Source organism: Stegodyphus dumicola, chromosome 8 (assembly GCF_044657685.1).
Source record: "Stegodyphus dumicola isolate Sdum_Otavi_A_Nest chromosome 8, ASM4465768v1".
NCBI classification, from domain to species: Eukaryota; Metazoa; Arthropoda; class Arachnida; order Araneae; family Eresidae; genus Stegodyphus; species Stegodyphus dumicola.
In genome coordinates, this window is record NC_140775.1 from 102,994,935 (window position 1) to 103,011,174 (window position 16,240).

Sequence of the window (16,240 nt, forward strand, 5' to 3'; positions counted from 1 at the left end):
TTTCCCATTCATTCATTAAAATCCTGGCAATGAGTGTAAAATAATAAAGATCATTTTCAAGCCATGATATTTCTCAAGTTAACAACCAGAATAGTCAGAATAGTTTTAATTTTTCAATTTAGTTTTATTTTTCCAATTTTCTTGAAACTGTGTTAAAATAAACGGATGCTCATATTAGTGGAAATTAATGCATTCTGAATTTTTCAGATTCTTGAGAAAATTTCGTCTATTTCCGCATTTCTTAATATATAATGCAGGTTAATTCTTTCAAAAATAAAAAATAATTTTAATCATATAACAAAAGTTTTACAAAATAATTTCGTTTTTATTTTAAGAAATACCAAGTAGTACATTTTTCCCAGAATTAAATATTTTTGTGATTTTATTCTCGTATTTCTCAAATTAAAATGCAGATTAATGTTTTCAAAGCTAAAAACGAATTTTTTTAAAACGTTTACGAAATAAAAACGTTTTTTTCAAACCATATTTTATTTAAAAAAATACTTTTTTCCATTTGAAATATTTTCATAAAATAAAAAACTTTTGCAGAATTTCGCAGTTGTTTGAGTAAAAAACAAAAAGACCGTTTTGTTTTTCAAATTATTAAAAAACAATTTTGTCATTTGCTTCAGTGAAAATATTGACGTCAGATTATTTTCAAATTATTCCTTCTTGACTCAATGAAGGGACGACATTATAATACGAAATATTTTACTTAAAGCAGGAGAATTAATTAGAAAACATTATTCTTTTTTTGCAATTTATGTTAATATTTTTTTATTTGTTAATCTTGGCTTAATGCAAAGAAGTTCTGCATGAGCATTTGTGAATTTTCGAAAGTGAGTATTTTGAGTGTTAAGAGAAGTTGTGTTAATAGAAAACGTAAAAGTTTTTCGTGCTATTTATACGGTGTTCGTGTCTAAATAAACATATTGTAAATGCTTATTCATTGAGATACTTAAGCTTAAGAAATAAAGGAAATGGGAAGCTGTTCTTTCGAAACAGTAATCCCCAAATCATCTTTTTATGTACGTGAGATTCAGTTACACTAAAAAAAAGTAATACATTTTAAATATCTATGTTTCAAGAGCCGTTATAATGATTGATGAAAGCATTTACAAAAATTTGAAATATTCATTCGTTTCAATCAACAGCTTAAAACATTAAAATTATGCTATATTTTATGCTGTATTATTAGAAAAACTAAACTGACAACTAGAAACATTTACTCTTTTACAGACCTCCGGGAAAAGAAGACACAGGAAGAGATGATGGAGCTGAAAAGAAAGACAAAGAATTCGACGAAGAAAATAAAGTGGACACTAATGATGCGGAAGAGAAAGACGAAACTGACAACGAAGATGAACACAAAGAGGGTGATCAGGGCACAGAAGAAGACACAGAAGATAAAAAAAACGATGATAGTGGTGCACAGGATTCCAGCGAAGATGAAGTCAAAACTTCTGAAACACATGCCGGAGATGATGAGAAAAATGAAGGTCACGACGAAACAGATTTGGGTGACGATGAAAATGCTGGTGAAGGTGTGAAGGATGAAGATGAAGTTGAAACTGGAATTGAAGATAAAGAAGAAAATGGTGGCGTACTTCCTTTTGATGAAGTATTTGATTCTCCTTTTTTCAACTTTAAACAAGTGAACCACTATTTCCAGCAACTTGAGAGTGAGCATCCATTGATTGTTTAATTCATTTATTTAACATTCTATCTTTAAGATAACATTTAATATGATTATGTTCATGTCAGGGCCAGTTTCAAATAGTTCTATTCCCGTATAACGTTTTGGATAACTGAAAAATAATAACTTCACAAATAGTTTATTTTTTTACTGAGTATTTAAACTTTATGCTTTATGCTTATTTTTTACTGAGTATTTAAACTTTATGAGAATAGATCTTCATAAGTTTAAAAAAATCAAGAACACACAAGAATATTTCTAAATACACAAGAAAATGACATAGCACAATTAGTAGTTAGCACTTCAAATTTCTAAGAACGTTAAACAATCACAATACGAAAAGCTCAAGCTGCACAAGCTCGCAAAATGATATCTCAATAGACTCAATAATCTGAACTAAGCTTTGAACTAAACTGAAACTTGATACGTTCTCCTGTTTTACGTAGTTTTTTTCCAGCCGTAGAGGAAATTTCCAGTACCTTCGCTTTCTCAAAATTTCTGGAAGGCATATACAGTTACGGTTACATATAGGGATAAAACCAATTACAGTATTACAGGGATCGGACCAAAATGTCAAAAAATGCACAAAAAATTAGTCGCCAAAACTATTGCCAGCTTGGCGACATTTAGCTCAATGTTAAATGGATTTGCCTTTGTAACCTTATTTTTCCCTCGAAGTTTTACTCTCTTAAAGCTCTGTTCGTTCCGGGCACTAACATCTCAGGACAGGAAACCATACTTGCAATTAAAAAAAACCAAAGCAATACTAAAATAATAACTTTAATAAATAACATACAACAAATGACATACTAAATCAAGAGATACAAATTTATATACGCATAAGGCTGTGGTCTTTTTACATTTTATACACTAAGGGGACTATGTACTATGGCAATATAAGGGGCTAGCCTGTCGTAATGAACGACTTTAGGCTTAGAATTTGACAACTTACGGATCCGAACTACGACGTCGTTCAGCTTTCTTAGGACTGTGCGAAGACCGTTCAAGGGTGACTGTAGTTTAGAAGAACGTCCTACCGTCGAAACGGATTCCATAACCACACTTGGTCACTTTCTTTGAATCAATATCCTGTAGGTTTCGCGTCGTATTGGGTCTTCGTCTTCTCCGTCGCCAAGTCGACTAGATCTCGTGAAAAACTATGCATCACTTTTCAAAACGTGCCGGGGGATCTTGAATGTACTCCTCAGGCGACGAAGGCGTATTTGGAGGGAGACCAAATAAGAGACCACAATGCAGACGAAGGTCACGGCCGAAGAGCGTCAGGGATGGGAAATAGTTGTTAGTCTCGTGGACAAGATTGCACTAGGCCAGTAAGAACAAAGGTAACATATGTTTTGTTGGTAAATAGAGTAGCTTGTTGGTAGAGTAGCTCTACCTGTTGGTAGAGGTAAATTTCAGTCCTGTTGGTAAATGAAAACATTTAAAGAGATATTTAAGGATAGATCGCTTAAACCTCTTTAACATGCCGTCTGACTACAATATAAAGGTGTCGTTTGGGTTTTTCTCTAAAGCGAGTAGCTTACAGAGTTTTTTAATTAGAACCGAAATAAAATTCTTTCCTTGGCCGGAATGTAATTAGACACTCTAGACCTAGAAACTCAATGCTCATCATGTATCAAAACGTCTGTTACGGTGACAGTCTCTTGATCAGGCCACTTTGTAAAGTACTCAATGACAATGAGCATATATTTGTTGCTATCTACAGTTCATGGCAGAGGTTCTAGGATGTCGAATGCAATGGCGCTGATATATCGTCACCGTAAAAGCTACTCTCGGCTGCGTTTCTTTGGTACTTTCCAGCCCACACAGGCAACGGAAAAATGGCAAAAAATTTGCATGTCAGCCTATTACAGTCTGTGCAAAGTCTTCATTATTCCAAAGTGGCTTCGTGTCGGTATGCTGTGTAGCTCTTTAACATCCAGGGTTTTAGAAGTATCAGCTACCATCGGAATGCCTTTCCATCATCCGACTTCCGGTACAAAACGCCGTTTCGTATGTGGAGTGAGACCCCAAACCCCAACATTGTTTTCTATCAAGGCCATAAATGTAATTATCCTGCCAAGTACGTTTTCTATTTGAAGATTTCATTAAGTCAATTATGCGTTTTAATGTCACTGTCTTCCAGCTGGTCTTTCCTGACTTTTACGCCATTCCATGTGTCTGGGTGAGACGATGTTAATGATTGGTCAGATGATTCGTGACTACTGTTGGATAAAACAGCTTGTATTTTGCTTCGACACTTGAACAATATCGGCGGCTATTCGAGTATGATCATCAAGACAGGGCGTCGACCTTTCCGGGTGGTGGTTCTTTACAATGACGGATAGGGAATTCCAGGAGTATCTATATCCATCTAACTATTTGGCTTTCGGTATTCTTGAAATTTTAGAGCCAGGTGAACGATGCATGATATGTACGGAGCAGCACTTTTCTGCCTTGTGGAAATACTGTTTTAACTATGGTAAGCAACTCTTTCTTGTTGATGCAGTAATTCCTTTTCGGTTTTGATATACACTTGCCACAGTAAGCTACGACACATTCTCGGTCGTTTATTTCTTGGACAAAACAGCACGGACACTCCCATTGCTCGTACCATGTCAAGAATAAATTGTTTGCTGAAATGAGAATAATTCAGGATTGCTCTAGGTGTTAAAACCTTCTTCAGTTTGTTAAATGCATCCACACATTCTTTTATCCACAAGAACGTTTGCTTACTCTCTATCACTTTATGAAAAGATCAGGCGAAGGAAGAAAACTCTTTCATAAATCTCCTATAGTAGGTGCATAGTCCCAGGAAACTTCTCAGTTGGAGGACAATTGTGAGGTGTCTACAATATTTAATTGCTGCCATGTTTTCTGCATTCGGACACATACTGTGGCTTTCGTCTATGGATGCCATTTTTGGTGGCGTGTGTTGTTGCTGTAGATATAACGATGGTAACTTGGCTAGGTAATATTAACATTTTTATTTAATACTAGAAAAGCTATATATTTCAACACACGTTCACTTATACACAGTCCAATGGTCACAATACACGCACGATAAGCATTTTTATAGCTAGCAAGTCCACATAGGTGAAAATTCATGAAAGTGAAGCGGAAGTACTTTCGATTTTTCGAATTTGCGCATATACAGTTACAGTTACATGTAAGGCCGGATAATAAACTGTAATATGTAATTACATGTAACTGTATTATATATAAGGAAATTCCAATCCATCTTTGACGTTAGCCTTTAACCTTTTGTAGACGGATGGCCAATATATTGGCAGTTGTATTCCCTGTTTGAATGGACGGGGTTGTCCACTTTATTGGCCATGTCATTTTCCCCCATTTTACAGGCTGAAAAGTGGGGTGAAATGTCAAATTTGACATCCCTGGGTTTTCAACCACTTATCTCTTTCAAAGATCTCCCTTTTGCGACATAGATGCACCCCTCTGAGAATCCATTAAACTACACAAGAATCTTTGTTGCAAATAGGAGGTGATTTCTTAACGGGGGGAAAGCATTCGGTTCAAGATTTCCCGTCTTTTGCTAGTTTTTACTGCTACCAAAGCCCCGGCCTCAAAAGGTTAAAGAAATTAAGTTTTAGTTCTGGTTTCATCAACAGATGGCGCCAGTAGCTTGACTCCTGTTCATGTTATCTTATCTTATCTAATCACTATACCTTATCTCGTTCATTTGCGCTTTGGCAGCTGAGGATGATGGTTCGGTAAAACCATCGAAACTAGTCCTGTGAAAACTTGAAAATATAACGCTGATTGTTGTTGTTTGACTTCTAAATTAACATCCTTGCTTTCGCAAGAAAAGATGAAGTCAGAAAATTTTTGAAGATGGGCAACAATGACATTATTGAGTCTTTGTCTAGTTCTTGAGTATTACTTATGATCTTAGTCCGGAAGAAAGAGGGTTCACGTGATTATGTACCGACTACAGACTTCTAAATGATACTACGAAGAAAGATAATTACACTTTGTGTAAATCGATGAAACTTTAGACACGGTATCAAAAAACAAATGGTTCCCAACTCTAGATTTAAAGAACCCCTAATTGTAAATCGTGGCCAAATACTAATGTGAATAATACTAATAGAATGTGAAGAAGTATTTAAAGCCATAATAATTTGTGTTGGTAGTAAGCTAATATAAAGCATTCAGCTATAGTATTGGCTTATTTTCAACCCGAATATGAATACGATTACGGTTTTAAACTTACATTGCACTTTGATGATGGCTCATTAAGTTGGCTACTTAATTAAAAAAAATCCGGAGAATCAGATGTCAAATGGCTAGATGACAAGTGGAAATTTTAGTCTCGGCATCGCAAAGAAGCTTCGCATGGGAATGCTGATGCCTTTTTAAGAAGACCTTGGGCAGAAAAGTGCAAACACTATTCGAAACCAGAGTAAAAATATAGTTCTGAGGAAAAGTTAAATTCTTATAGAAATCAAGACACATTCCATAACTTCAGAGACTGAACCATGGAACAGCAATTAACTGAGAAAGGCTCAATTACAAGATACTATTTTGAGGCTATTAATGGAAACCGGAAAAAATTCCAGCTGACAAGAAATGGCACCCTTTAGTCCGATGGCAAAAACATATTGGGCTGGAATTCACTTCACCTGCGAGATGAAGAGCTCTACTACCAATGATAAGCTGATGACGGAAAGAGTTTCAGATGGCTATACTTTACCTGATCCAGACCTCGACTCTCTAGTGTTGCTTTATCAGAGCTTCGTATCTGTAGTGGAAGTAATTTTTTTGTAACGAAAACTCTCTATAAATTTCCTGGTGTTTCTTCTGTTAAAAGGTCAAAGCAGATGTAGAAAAGTGGCTCAACTCCTGTGATGTGTGCAGAGCTTGGAAAGGCTCGCAAACTTATACACGAGGAAGATTACAGCGCTGTAAAGTAGTATCCCCCCCACTCGAAAGGTTTGCTGTGGATACTCAAGATCCTTTACCTAGTACAGGGATGAAAAGTACGTCATGATAGATTACTTAAATAAATGGCTGGAAACTTATCCAATACCTGATCAAGAAGCTTCAACCTTTTCAGAAATTCTAGTAGACAACTGAATTTCCCGATTAGGAGAGCTCTTCTTATTCATTTTAAAGACTGGAAAAAATTCACATCCCCCATATTTAAAGGACTGCGTAAAATTTCCGGTATCCTATGCATCTATAGTTGAAAAGCCTTAATCGAAGAATATTGGAACATCTTTCTGTGTTCTTGTCCCGGAACTAGTAAGACAGAAGCCAAAAGCTGACATTATTTCTGCTAAGGAGTACCGTTTATGATATCACTGGAGTTTTTCCGTCGCGAATGATTTTTGGCAGTGCTGTTCGTCTTCCATGTGACACACATCTGGGAAGACCGCCAGACACTCCTGCTTCTCCTCGGCAGTGCCTTAAAAATCTGAAGACTTGTTTAAGAGCCTTTCGTTGATTCGTCAGGGTAAGAATTAACCAGCGACAGCAAGGATGAAGATGTGAAGTCGACGAAGAGGAAATTCAACAATGTTTGGTTGTGGAACCTCCAAACGTCATCGAGAGATCTCACGCAAGCTGCAAATGAAAAAAAACTGATGAATGTGATGTTGCGTATACAGAGTTTCATATCTTAAACTTTAAGTACTGCACTACAATTAGATGTGCACCTTATTTGATCAATGAGGATTAGTTGTTCCTTGGGGATTCCACTGACCAGAATGGGCATTCCTTAAGTACGAGTATGTAGAAAATTTCCGAATTTTTTTAAAAATTCTTTTGATTATATTGTTATTTTTATGTATTCTTATAAACATTACGTATTATGTTATTAATTTTTGCAGCCTTTAGGGTTTATTTTGTATGTACTTAGAGTTGTGGCTGTATGTTTTGTATATAAGTGTTTATTTCTTGAACAGAATTGGAGAAATTTCCATTTTGATTCCACCAACTTTAAAGTGTAAAATTACGAGATCAACTAGAACGTCAAATCATAGCTCAATTAGAATGCGAGATACGGGCAAAAAACGCTCCTGACGACCTCGGGAACAATTTTTATAACTAAGTTTTCGACTTTCTTGAAAATTCGCGAAATGCATTTTCAAAGCCCTGACTGACTTTTTACGAAGCATTCAGAATCCTCTGTCACACTATAGAAATACGGCCTCGATAGTTAGGCTTCGATGAATTAACTATTAATTAGCTCTGAGTTTTTGCGGTTCAAAGAGAGTTAGCTGAATTGCGTTTAGATATTTCTAATGCTTTAAGGGGGAATTGTTTACGAGCAGCGTTCTCCTATTTTGTTGCATATCAGTATTGTTCATAATAAATTAAAATTTCTTTCCCGCTTATTTGGAGTGATTATTGAAAGAGATAGCTACGAATCCGTAGTTCGGAATAACGGTTTATTTTAACTGTATTTTTAAATTTTACAGTTCGAAAACATTTATTTTGGGAGTTAAAATATTCGTTTCCTTTTGGCAATAGTGATAATTTTATCCATTACTGACTCTGGAATATGTTGTGAGCTTTCTCACATCTCATTTCGTTTTACTTTTAAGCTTTAGAGATTAGATCAATATTTTCAAGAAAAGCTGCTTATTACTGTTTTGCATAATTAGCCTGCGCCTTTATATTTAAAACTGTTGTTTACATGTTATCTTGAAAGTATTATAAGTGCATCTTATAATAGGCAATTTTTCTTAAAAAATCTTAAAAAAAAATCTGAATGGTTTCAGAACTTGACGGTCGCTCGAAACGGTTTGTTAACGTTTTTACGCTCTCACTGAGCTCGCAGTCTACCAGTGTGCTGTTGCTCTCTCTCCTAATAACAACCCTTTTTTCTCTTTTTGTCTTTATTATAAAGCAACATTTTTTATCTTCGCACTTACGCTATATACAATTAAACAGAAAAATTGCAAGAAATTTAAAGGCAGCATATGTTTAGAATTCCTGATGCAGTGTTTGCTCTCATACGTTTTCCCCTTTTTTCCAGTCTTTTCTCAGTTCATACCAATGTTCAGTTTTCCTAATATAAAACGTTTTTTGTCTTTTTATTATTAACGTTTTGTGAGTTAGCTTTATTTATTAAATATCACATCCTTCGCACTTGCGCCACATAAAATGCAGTGCAACAGCAAAATCACAAAATATTTTGAAATAGCATATCGTTACAATTTCCGATAAACAGTCTTTCGCGCTGGAAATAAAAATGTTTTATTCCGAACACTGTTGCCGCTGCTCCCTTTTGAATCGTTGAGTTTGTTAATAAAAAATTTATTAAAATTTAACAAAATATGAAATAAATAATAAAAAGCTACATAGCTTCAGTCTAGGAAAATATTCAATATTTTTAATTAGATAGGTCCATTAAATGCATTTTTATCATTTAAATCAATCCCACTCAAAAGTAAGAAAAGAATATTCTTAAGAACCGCATCTATTGCTTTCAATTAGCTGAGTTTGTTAATTCCCAACAGAGAGATTAAACTTTTAAGCATATACATATTACATTTAGCCGAATAGCATTAGATTCGAATGAAAGGTGAAACAATGCATTTATAGTGATTCGATTCAAATTTTCATTTCGAGACTAATAGCAGTTTTAGGTTAAAAATAACATACGAACTCACATAGCTCTTTACCGTCTTTATTAAATCCTTTCAAAATTCGGGATATAAATGTATAGATCTTTCATATAATTTCGCGTGAGTAACTTCTTGCAAACTATGTCCTATATAACAGCTAAAAGTTTTCATATAGCTTTGAAATACACACTATTTTCTAATATTTCTTTTTAAGGTTTGCAATATTTGTCCTTTATGAGTTGAGTGTATTTGTAAGAAGCTATGTAAGCACTTACTCAAAAATGGCATACATAAAAAATTTAATTTAAGTGAATTATAATAATTTTTCTCTGAGTTTTTTATAATTTTTTTAAACCCTCAAGCACATTTCGTAGTTTGGATTACGAATATACATATTACATTTAGAATATACATATTACATTTAGCCGAATAGCATTAGATTCGAATGAAAGGTGAAACAATGCATTTATAGTGATTCGATTCAAATTTTCATTTCGAGACTAATAGCAGTTTTAGGTTAAAAATAACATACGAACTCACATAGTTCTTTACCGTCTTTATTAAATCCTTTCAAAATTCGGGATATAAATGTATAGATCTTTCATATAATTTCGCGTGAGTAACTTCTTGCAAACTAAATGTCCTATATAACAGCTAAAAGTTTTCATATAGCTTTGAAATACACACTATTTTCTAATATTTCTTTTTAAGGTTTGCAATATTTGTCCTTTATGAGTTGAGTGTATTTGTAAGAAGCTATGTAAGCACTTACTCAAAAATGGCATACATAAAAAATTTAATTTAAGTGAATTATAATAATTTTTCTCTGAGTTTTTTATAATTTTTTTAAATCCTCAAGCACATTTCGTAATTTGGATTAATGTCTTTAAAAGTAATTGTACTCCCTCTGTTATCGCTACCGGATTTAGAAATGTATGTATGTGTTCATGAATGCATATATGTATGTACGTACTATGTATATGTGTACATACACACTCACATATATGAACATGCATATACACGGACTGGCATACATACATACATATTTGATTCCGGTCTCGATAACTGAAAAGTACAAAAGCAATAATATGATACTTTACTAATAACTATACTTCCTTCTTGTAGAAGCATTAGAAAATTCTTTCCGTGCAGCAGTGGAAGATGCTGCTCATCTGAATACTACGTACTCTAATACTACGGAAGAAGAAATAGAAATGGATGGGAAAAAGTATAAAGTCCATACTTCAGTCTTAAAGGCTGGGAATGACAACGAGTCCTTTTACATGGATGTGAAATATACGGAACCTGTACTTAACGATACCAATGTAAGTAAAAGACAAGAAAACAATATTTTCCATACTTTCTTATTTATTGATTTCGCAGTTTACATTGCTGCTTTTAAGGATCTTTTGAGTTGCACAGTGCTTTCCGTTCTCTTTTGCTTGCTCGCTTAAATTTCTAGTCTAGAATTATTAGATTTTTTTTCAAGCCAGTATGAGATAAGATAATTTTGCGATATAAAGAAGAACACCCTCGAAAAATAATACTTTGTTTGAAACATAATATTTCAAACAACTAATGCATTTATTTGGCTTTCCTTTACTTAAAGTTGCTTCACATGTTGTAATCAAACCACTTAAACAGGCATAAGAGTTGCAAAAGTTCAAATACAGTGAGAAAGCCTCTTGAAAGAGTGTGTGTAGTAAGGTTATTAAAAGTTCTAATCTTATTAAAAGTACGTTCAAATGGATGTAGACTGCGTAGTTTCAAACAGAACAGGACAGACGTTTCTTTGTTAACATGTTTCAGGAATAACGTTTTCGATGCTGCAATTCAGTTTACTAAAATTTTCATCATTTTAGAAAAATGCATGGCACCGATATGCGTTGAACATATATGAGGCTAGAAAGGTAAAATTATTCAAAAATATATCCTGAGATATATTTGGAAATAATTTCTTGTGAAGCGGCATAATGGGTACAAGAGAATGTATATTATTAAAGATAAAAAAGGAGAACTAAACAAGGAAAGGACTTTAAAATAGAGTATTTCACAATCAAGCTTGTTTAAAATTTAACTGTGGTATCTTGTTGATCATTCGAACATCAATAGGATGAAATTACAATTTTTGCAATTTTCTTCTGCAACCTGGAGCGAACTAGCAGAGTTGAGCTGCTTTAACCAACAGTAGGTTAACAGAGAAGTAATTCCCCAAGGAGAGAAGAGGAGTGTATCTATCCTATGCTTTTCCAAAGAAAATTTGCGTAAAGTAGCTCGGGATACCTATTTTACACAATTCTTCCACCTTAGCAACAGATATAAGGGGTGGCCAAACTTCATGTCAGTAACACTCGCAATTGAGGATTCAGAAGTAAACCGCAGCTGCAGGGAGCCTCAGATGTAGATTTAAGAGCCGCAACTAAGTAACTGTATCATTTTAAAAGCAGAAAAGAGTTCGTGATTAGAAAGAAATATTTCAAATAAGAATTTCTCAGCTTTTTTTAATTAATAGTGCTGTTTATAAACAACAACAATAAAAATTCTTATTGCTGTTATTCTGCATTGAGAGAAATACTATACAAATTTTAAACCTTTCGACTCTAAACTGAAAATATTTCATACAGCTAGAAAAATCAACTAGTTCTTATGTATTCGCATAATAACAACTGAATTTGGAAAGAGTGAACGGAATTCAAAAAGTGATGTTAAAATCTTCAGAGTAACACAATAGCTTTTAACTCTAGTAAAGAATTTTGCTGTGTTTTGAAAAGCAGCACCAAAGACTTTTCTCTACTCTCAATCTATAGGCAAGTTTTTTCACCAAGATATGGAGAACACACAGTAAATAGAAATTTCAATTTACTGAAAAATTTGTTTAAAATGCTGTCAGCTTAACACGATTTTTCATAAAAATCTACCTTTTAATTTTTCACATAGAACTACATGGTGACCCAAATACTGAGCCACACCTAACCCTAAATCATTTGATTACTTCATAACGTAGAAAAATTCGATTATCAGATACAGTTTGTTCCTCCCATTGCAGTCTGGTAACTAGTATATGCATTCATGATGTCATTCAGTAAGATATATTATTGAACAGTGTATTCCTAACGTATATATCTTTTATTCTGCCTCAATAGTTAATGTCTGTTTCAGACTTAATGTCTGTTCCAAAGTCCGGAAACGAAATATTTTGTCTTTCGTTGACAATTAAACTCGCTGTATACGCATTTTGAAATGAGAATACGCAAGACAACGTTATTAAAAAATAAGATAGTGATCCATATAAACAAGCATTGTCATACCAAGATATTTCCGTTAAATTTTAGTTATATATTTCATAAATAAAATTGCTGCTTATTACGAAGCGAACTGTATTTAAGGACGCAAAAAGCTGCTTGCGACTCTCCAGTTTTCTCCAGTTTGTCGGAGAAAATCTCGATGAATTATAAATTATGCTAAAAACTTATCAGTGCCTTGCATTTTCAGTTTTTTTTTTTTTTTTGTTAAGAATAGCAAAGCACTATCTGCCTAAAAGGGAGGATGCCTTAGTAGAGGACCTTTTAAAGGAAACTGGCTCCCATTCACGTTACACAGGGCGAAATTTTCGCATTTTCGAAATGATGAAAATTTTAATAAACTGAAACATGATTCTGTAAAAATTGATCTTGCAAAAAATTCAATCTTATTCCTTAGAAACCTATTTTTATTAACTTTACTACTCAGACTGTTAAGTAGCTTTCTTATTTTATCTGTTAAGTAGCTTTTCTTATTTACGAAATGCTTTGCATAATTAATTAAATGACTTTTTCTTAGTGCATTTTATATATTCTTCCCTTTTCCCGTGGAAATCGAATCAATCTTCCAAATTATCGCACATGTTATAGTTTAGTTACGTAAAGATATTTTAAAGATTATATTAAGATAAGTTAGATACATAAAGATAACTAAAGATATTTCGGTTCAAAGTACACTATTTACTAATCTTCCATCGGTTGAAAAGACAAACCGAAACTATTATATCCTTTCTAGATGCACAGCAGCTGGGCAGCAACAATGTTGCAGTAAAAGTAGCACGGTAAGTAACGTCTACCCATCGAACAGTAGATATCTAATTGGAGACGTAACCGGGAAAATTTGATTCCCATTTTAGGGCAGGAAAGAATTTTTCTAAGATTTCGCTTTCTAGGTAAGCAGGAAGCACTGACATTCTTGCTTTATTATTTAGGTTTATCCTCCATACTCAGCATTTACTTACATCTGGCGGCATGCATACTTTTTGGTATATTACGTGGGACGTAACAGAATGCAAAACACATCAAAAGTTAATAGCATAAAAATAAAAAAAACCTTTTAACGTAATTTTTAACACTGTGAAAATTTTTTTACCTTTTTCGACAAATTTGATTTATAATTGCTGCATCAAATTTATAATTACTATTAATGCAACGTCAGATTCAGAATAAATTAAACAGTTTCGATGTAAACTTTTCAGATACTTCATTTTGAAATTGGGTCACTCATAAAGATATATTGACATGAAAAATGTGAACAATCTTTTGTGCAAAATTTTGTACAATATTATATTTTTAGGCAGTAACTTCCAAAATTGAGTATATTTCTTTTCTTCTCTCTTTTCTTTGAAAATAACTTGAAAAATAATCCATATCGATTTTTAGCTCAAGGAATTCGTCATATAACTTTGGCTAAACATTTCTCAACAGGCAAAGTACAATTCCTACTAATCCTTAAATCTAAAATTTTCCTCTTAAATTTCTTGGGTAAGGTTAACTAATTTGAAATTATTACATCATTTTATAGAAATATTTGAATATTACATTCTTTAGCTTTCATTATGGTTGGAAAATTATGCAGTATTATATTTTATATTCTGTGTTTATATTTACGTGTAAAAAACTGCATAGTTTTCTTCCGAAGCAAGTTTTAATTTGGATCAGACATCCATTACCGTTCATTTGGCAGCATTCAGTATTTTAAAGGTTGTACCAGAGCATTAAAGTTTCAGAAAACAAGTAAATATTAAATTTTGATGATATGCGTTTTAGAAATTTAAAATTTTACTACAGCGGAGGTGACCAGTAAACTTTGTTTGTAAAACCTGTCAATAAATTTCGTTTCTGCTTTCGTATGTGAGATCCCTGGACCAAATGTTGCTGGCAGGCCATGGGTTGTGTAATAGATGGTTCAGAGTAGCAGCTCCAAACAATTTTTTGTAGGTTATTTCGCAGCATTTCGCGTCTCCAAGCACTTTTTTCGCGTAAAAATAAAATAATAATCAGTAAACACAATGATAATGCATATTTTTAAATCAAAGTATAGCATTATTGTATACTGCAATTACTTTTACTGTCGGCGTCAAAACATAAGTTAAAAATGAGAGAATTGATGGATTTATTCCTTATGGATGAGGTGCAGGCCTGAAACCCTAAGCATCTTTGAAATAATATTATTATACCATTATAAAATACTTAGTTGAAAGGGAATTAATAATATATAGCTTTATTTATAATGAATTCGGACATAAATTCAAATTCGATCTGTAAGTTTGTAAAGGGATGCGTAAGGAATCCTGTTTGTGTAAGGAACTGAGCAATATGGTTGGTGTAGATGGGCTTAGTTACAGCTAATTACATTTCTTTTTTTATTTTAATCAGTACGGGCATACCAAAAATCCTTGCAATTACTCTCTTTTATATTTAATATCTAATTTAAACATTCTGAATATTTTGTGCTTTTTATCAGTATTTAGTTATTTTCATACGTTTCCCGTACTTCTCTTTACAAAGTATCACAGGTTGGGTTAGGTTAGGTTTATTTGTAGATAGTAAAGCGTACGAGGACTATCTGCCTCTCACAGTTTGGAAACTGCTGTCCTAGATAATTTATTGAACTGTTGAAAGGCACTACAATACGCTTGAGCATGGTTCCATGAGTGTTTCCTCCATTTATTTATTATGGATCCAAGTGCTCACATTAGCACCTAATTCTCTAAGCTCATCGAATCTTCTATTTCTTATAGCTATATATAGCACTATTTGATGAAATATTTATAGAAGATATCCGAAGAATCCTGATATTGAAAAGATTAACATCAATTTTGTTTAAAATTCGATGTTAATCTTTCACTCTGTTGTAGATCCCAATGTTCTTTTTATGTGAAGTCAAGAAAAAGTGCATAGGAATTTTGATTTTTTTTTTTTTTTTTTTTTTTTTTTACTTTGTAATCCTTTTTTTATAAGAAAATATCCTTTTGCGCTCAAAATATCCTCATGTTTTATCTTCCCCTTTCGAAAAATTTCTTTAAATTTGGCGAGGGAAGTAAAAGTAATGAAAGTTGTATTGTTATGGTTTCATCGACTTAATATTTATTTGTTTAAATTTCTTTGTGTGATGTATAATATTTTAAAATTTTTTCTATGCGTAATTTCAAGACGTAGATAGTCGCAAGCATATTTTAAGCTACTGTTTAAAAAAATATGTAGCATTGAAATTATGTTTAGTTTTCTTTATTAATTACGTTTCGCTCGTGCTCTCATTTCAGGTATCGGATCAGCACTGATCATCAGCAAAGCAGCGCAGGAATGAAAAATAAGAATTTTGACTCCTTATAGTAATATGAATAATATTAAATTATGAAATGATTAGAGTGATAATACCTGATAAAAACAGCTTTCGTAAATTTATAGATGTGTTAATAAAATATATAAATTGATATGTATGAAGTTTTCTAAAATTATTCAAAATAAAAAAAAAAAAGACTCCTTGAGTTTAAAGCATGAATAAAAATGCAGTTATTCTACAAGTTATTCGAAGTTTTTGTAAATAAAAAAGGGCGAGAAGAATAATAATATGAAATTTTCATATTACTGTGCACTATTTTTCGATTTGAAGACTTTAAAATTTCGGATCACAAATAAAGTAT

The 16,240-nt window shown here is 33.0% G+C and overlaps 1 protein-coding gene across 1 annotated transcript in view; it reads left to right on the forward strand.

The window, feature by feature from the left end:
• Positions 1 to 16,030, forward strand: part of LOC118181242 (uncharacterized) — a 28,420-nt gene extending 12,390 nt beyond the window's left edge. Inside the window, exons 5-7 of the mRNA XM_035350334.2 lie at positions 1,240 to 1,682; positions 10,420 to 10,619; positions 15,860 to 16,030. Of these exons, the coding sequence (XP_035206225.1) occupies positions 1,240 to 1,682; positions 10,420 to 10,619; positions 15,860 to 15,877 (661 nt within the window). The 3' untranslated portion in view covers positions 15,878 to 16,030. The remainder of the gene's footprint in view (positions 1 to 1,239; positions 1,683 to 10,419; positions 10,620 to 15,859) is intronic.
• Positions 16,031 to 16,240: the final 210 nt, after the last annotated feature.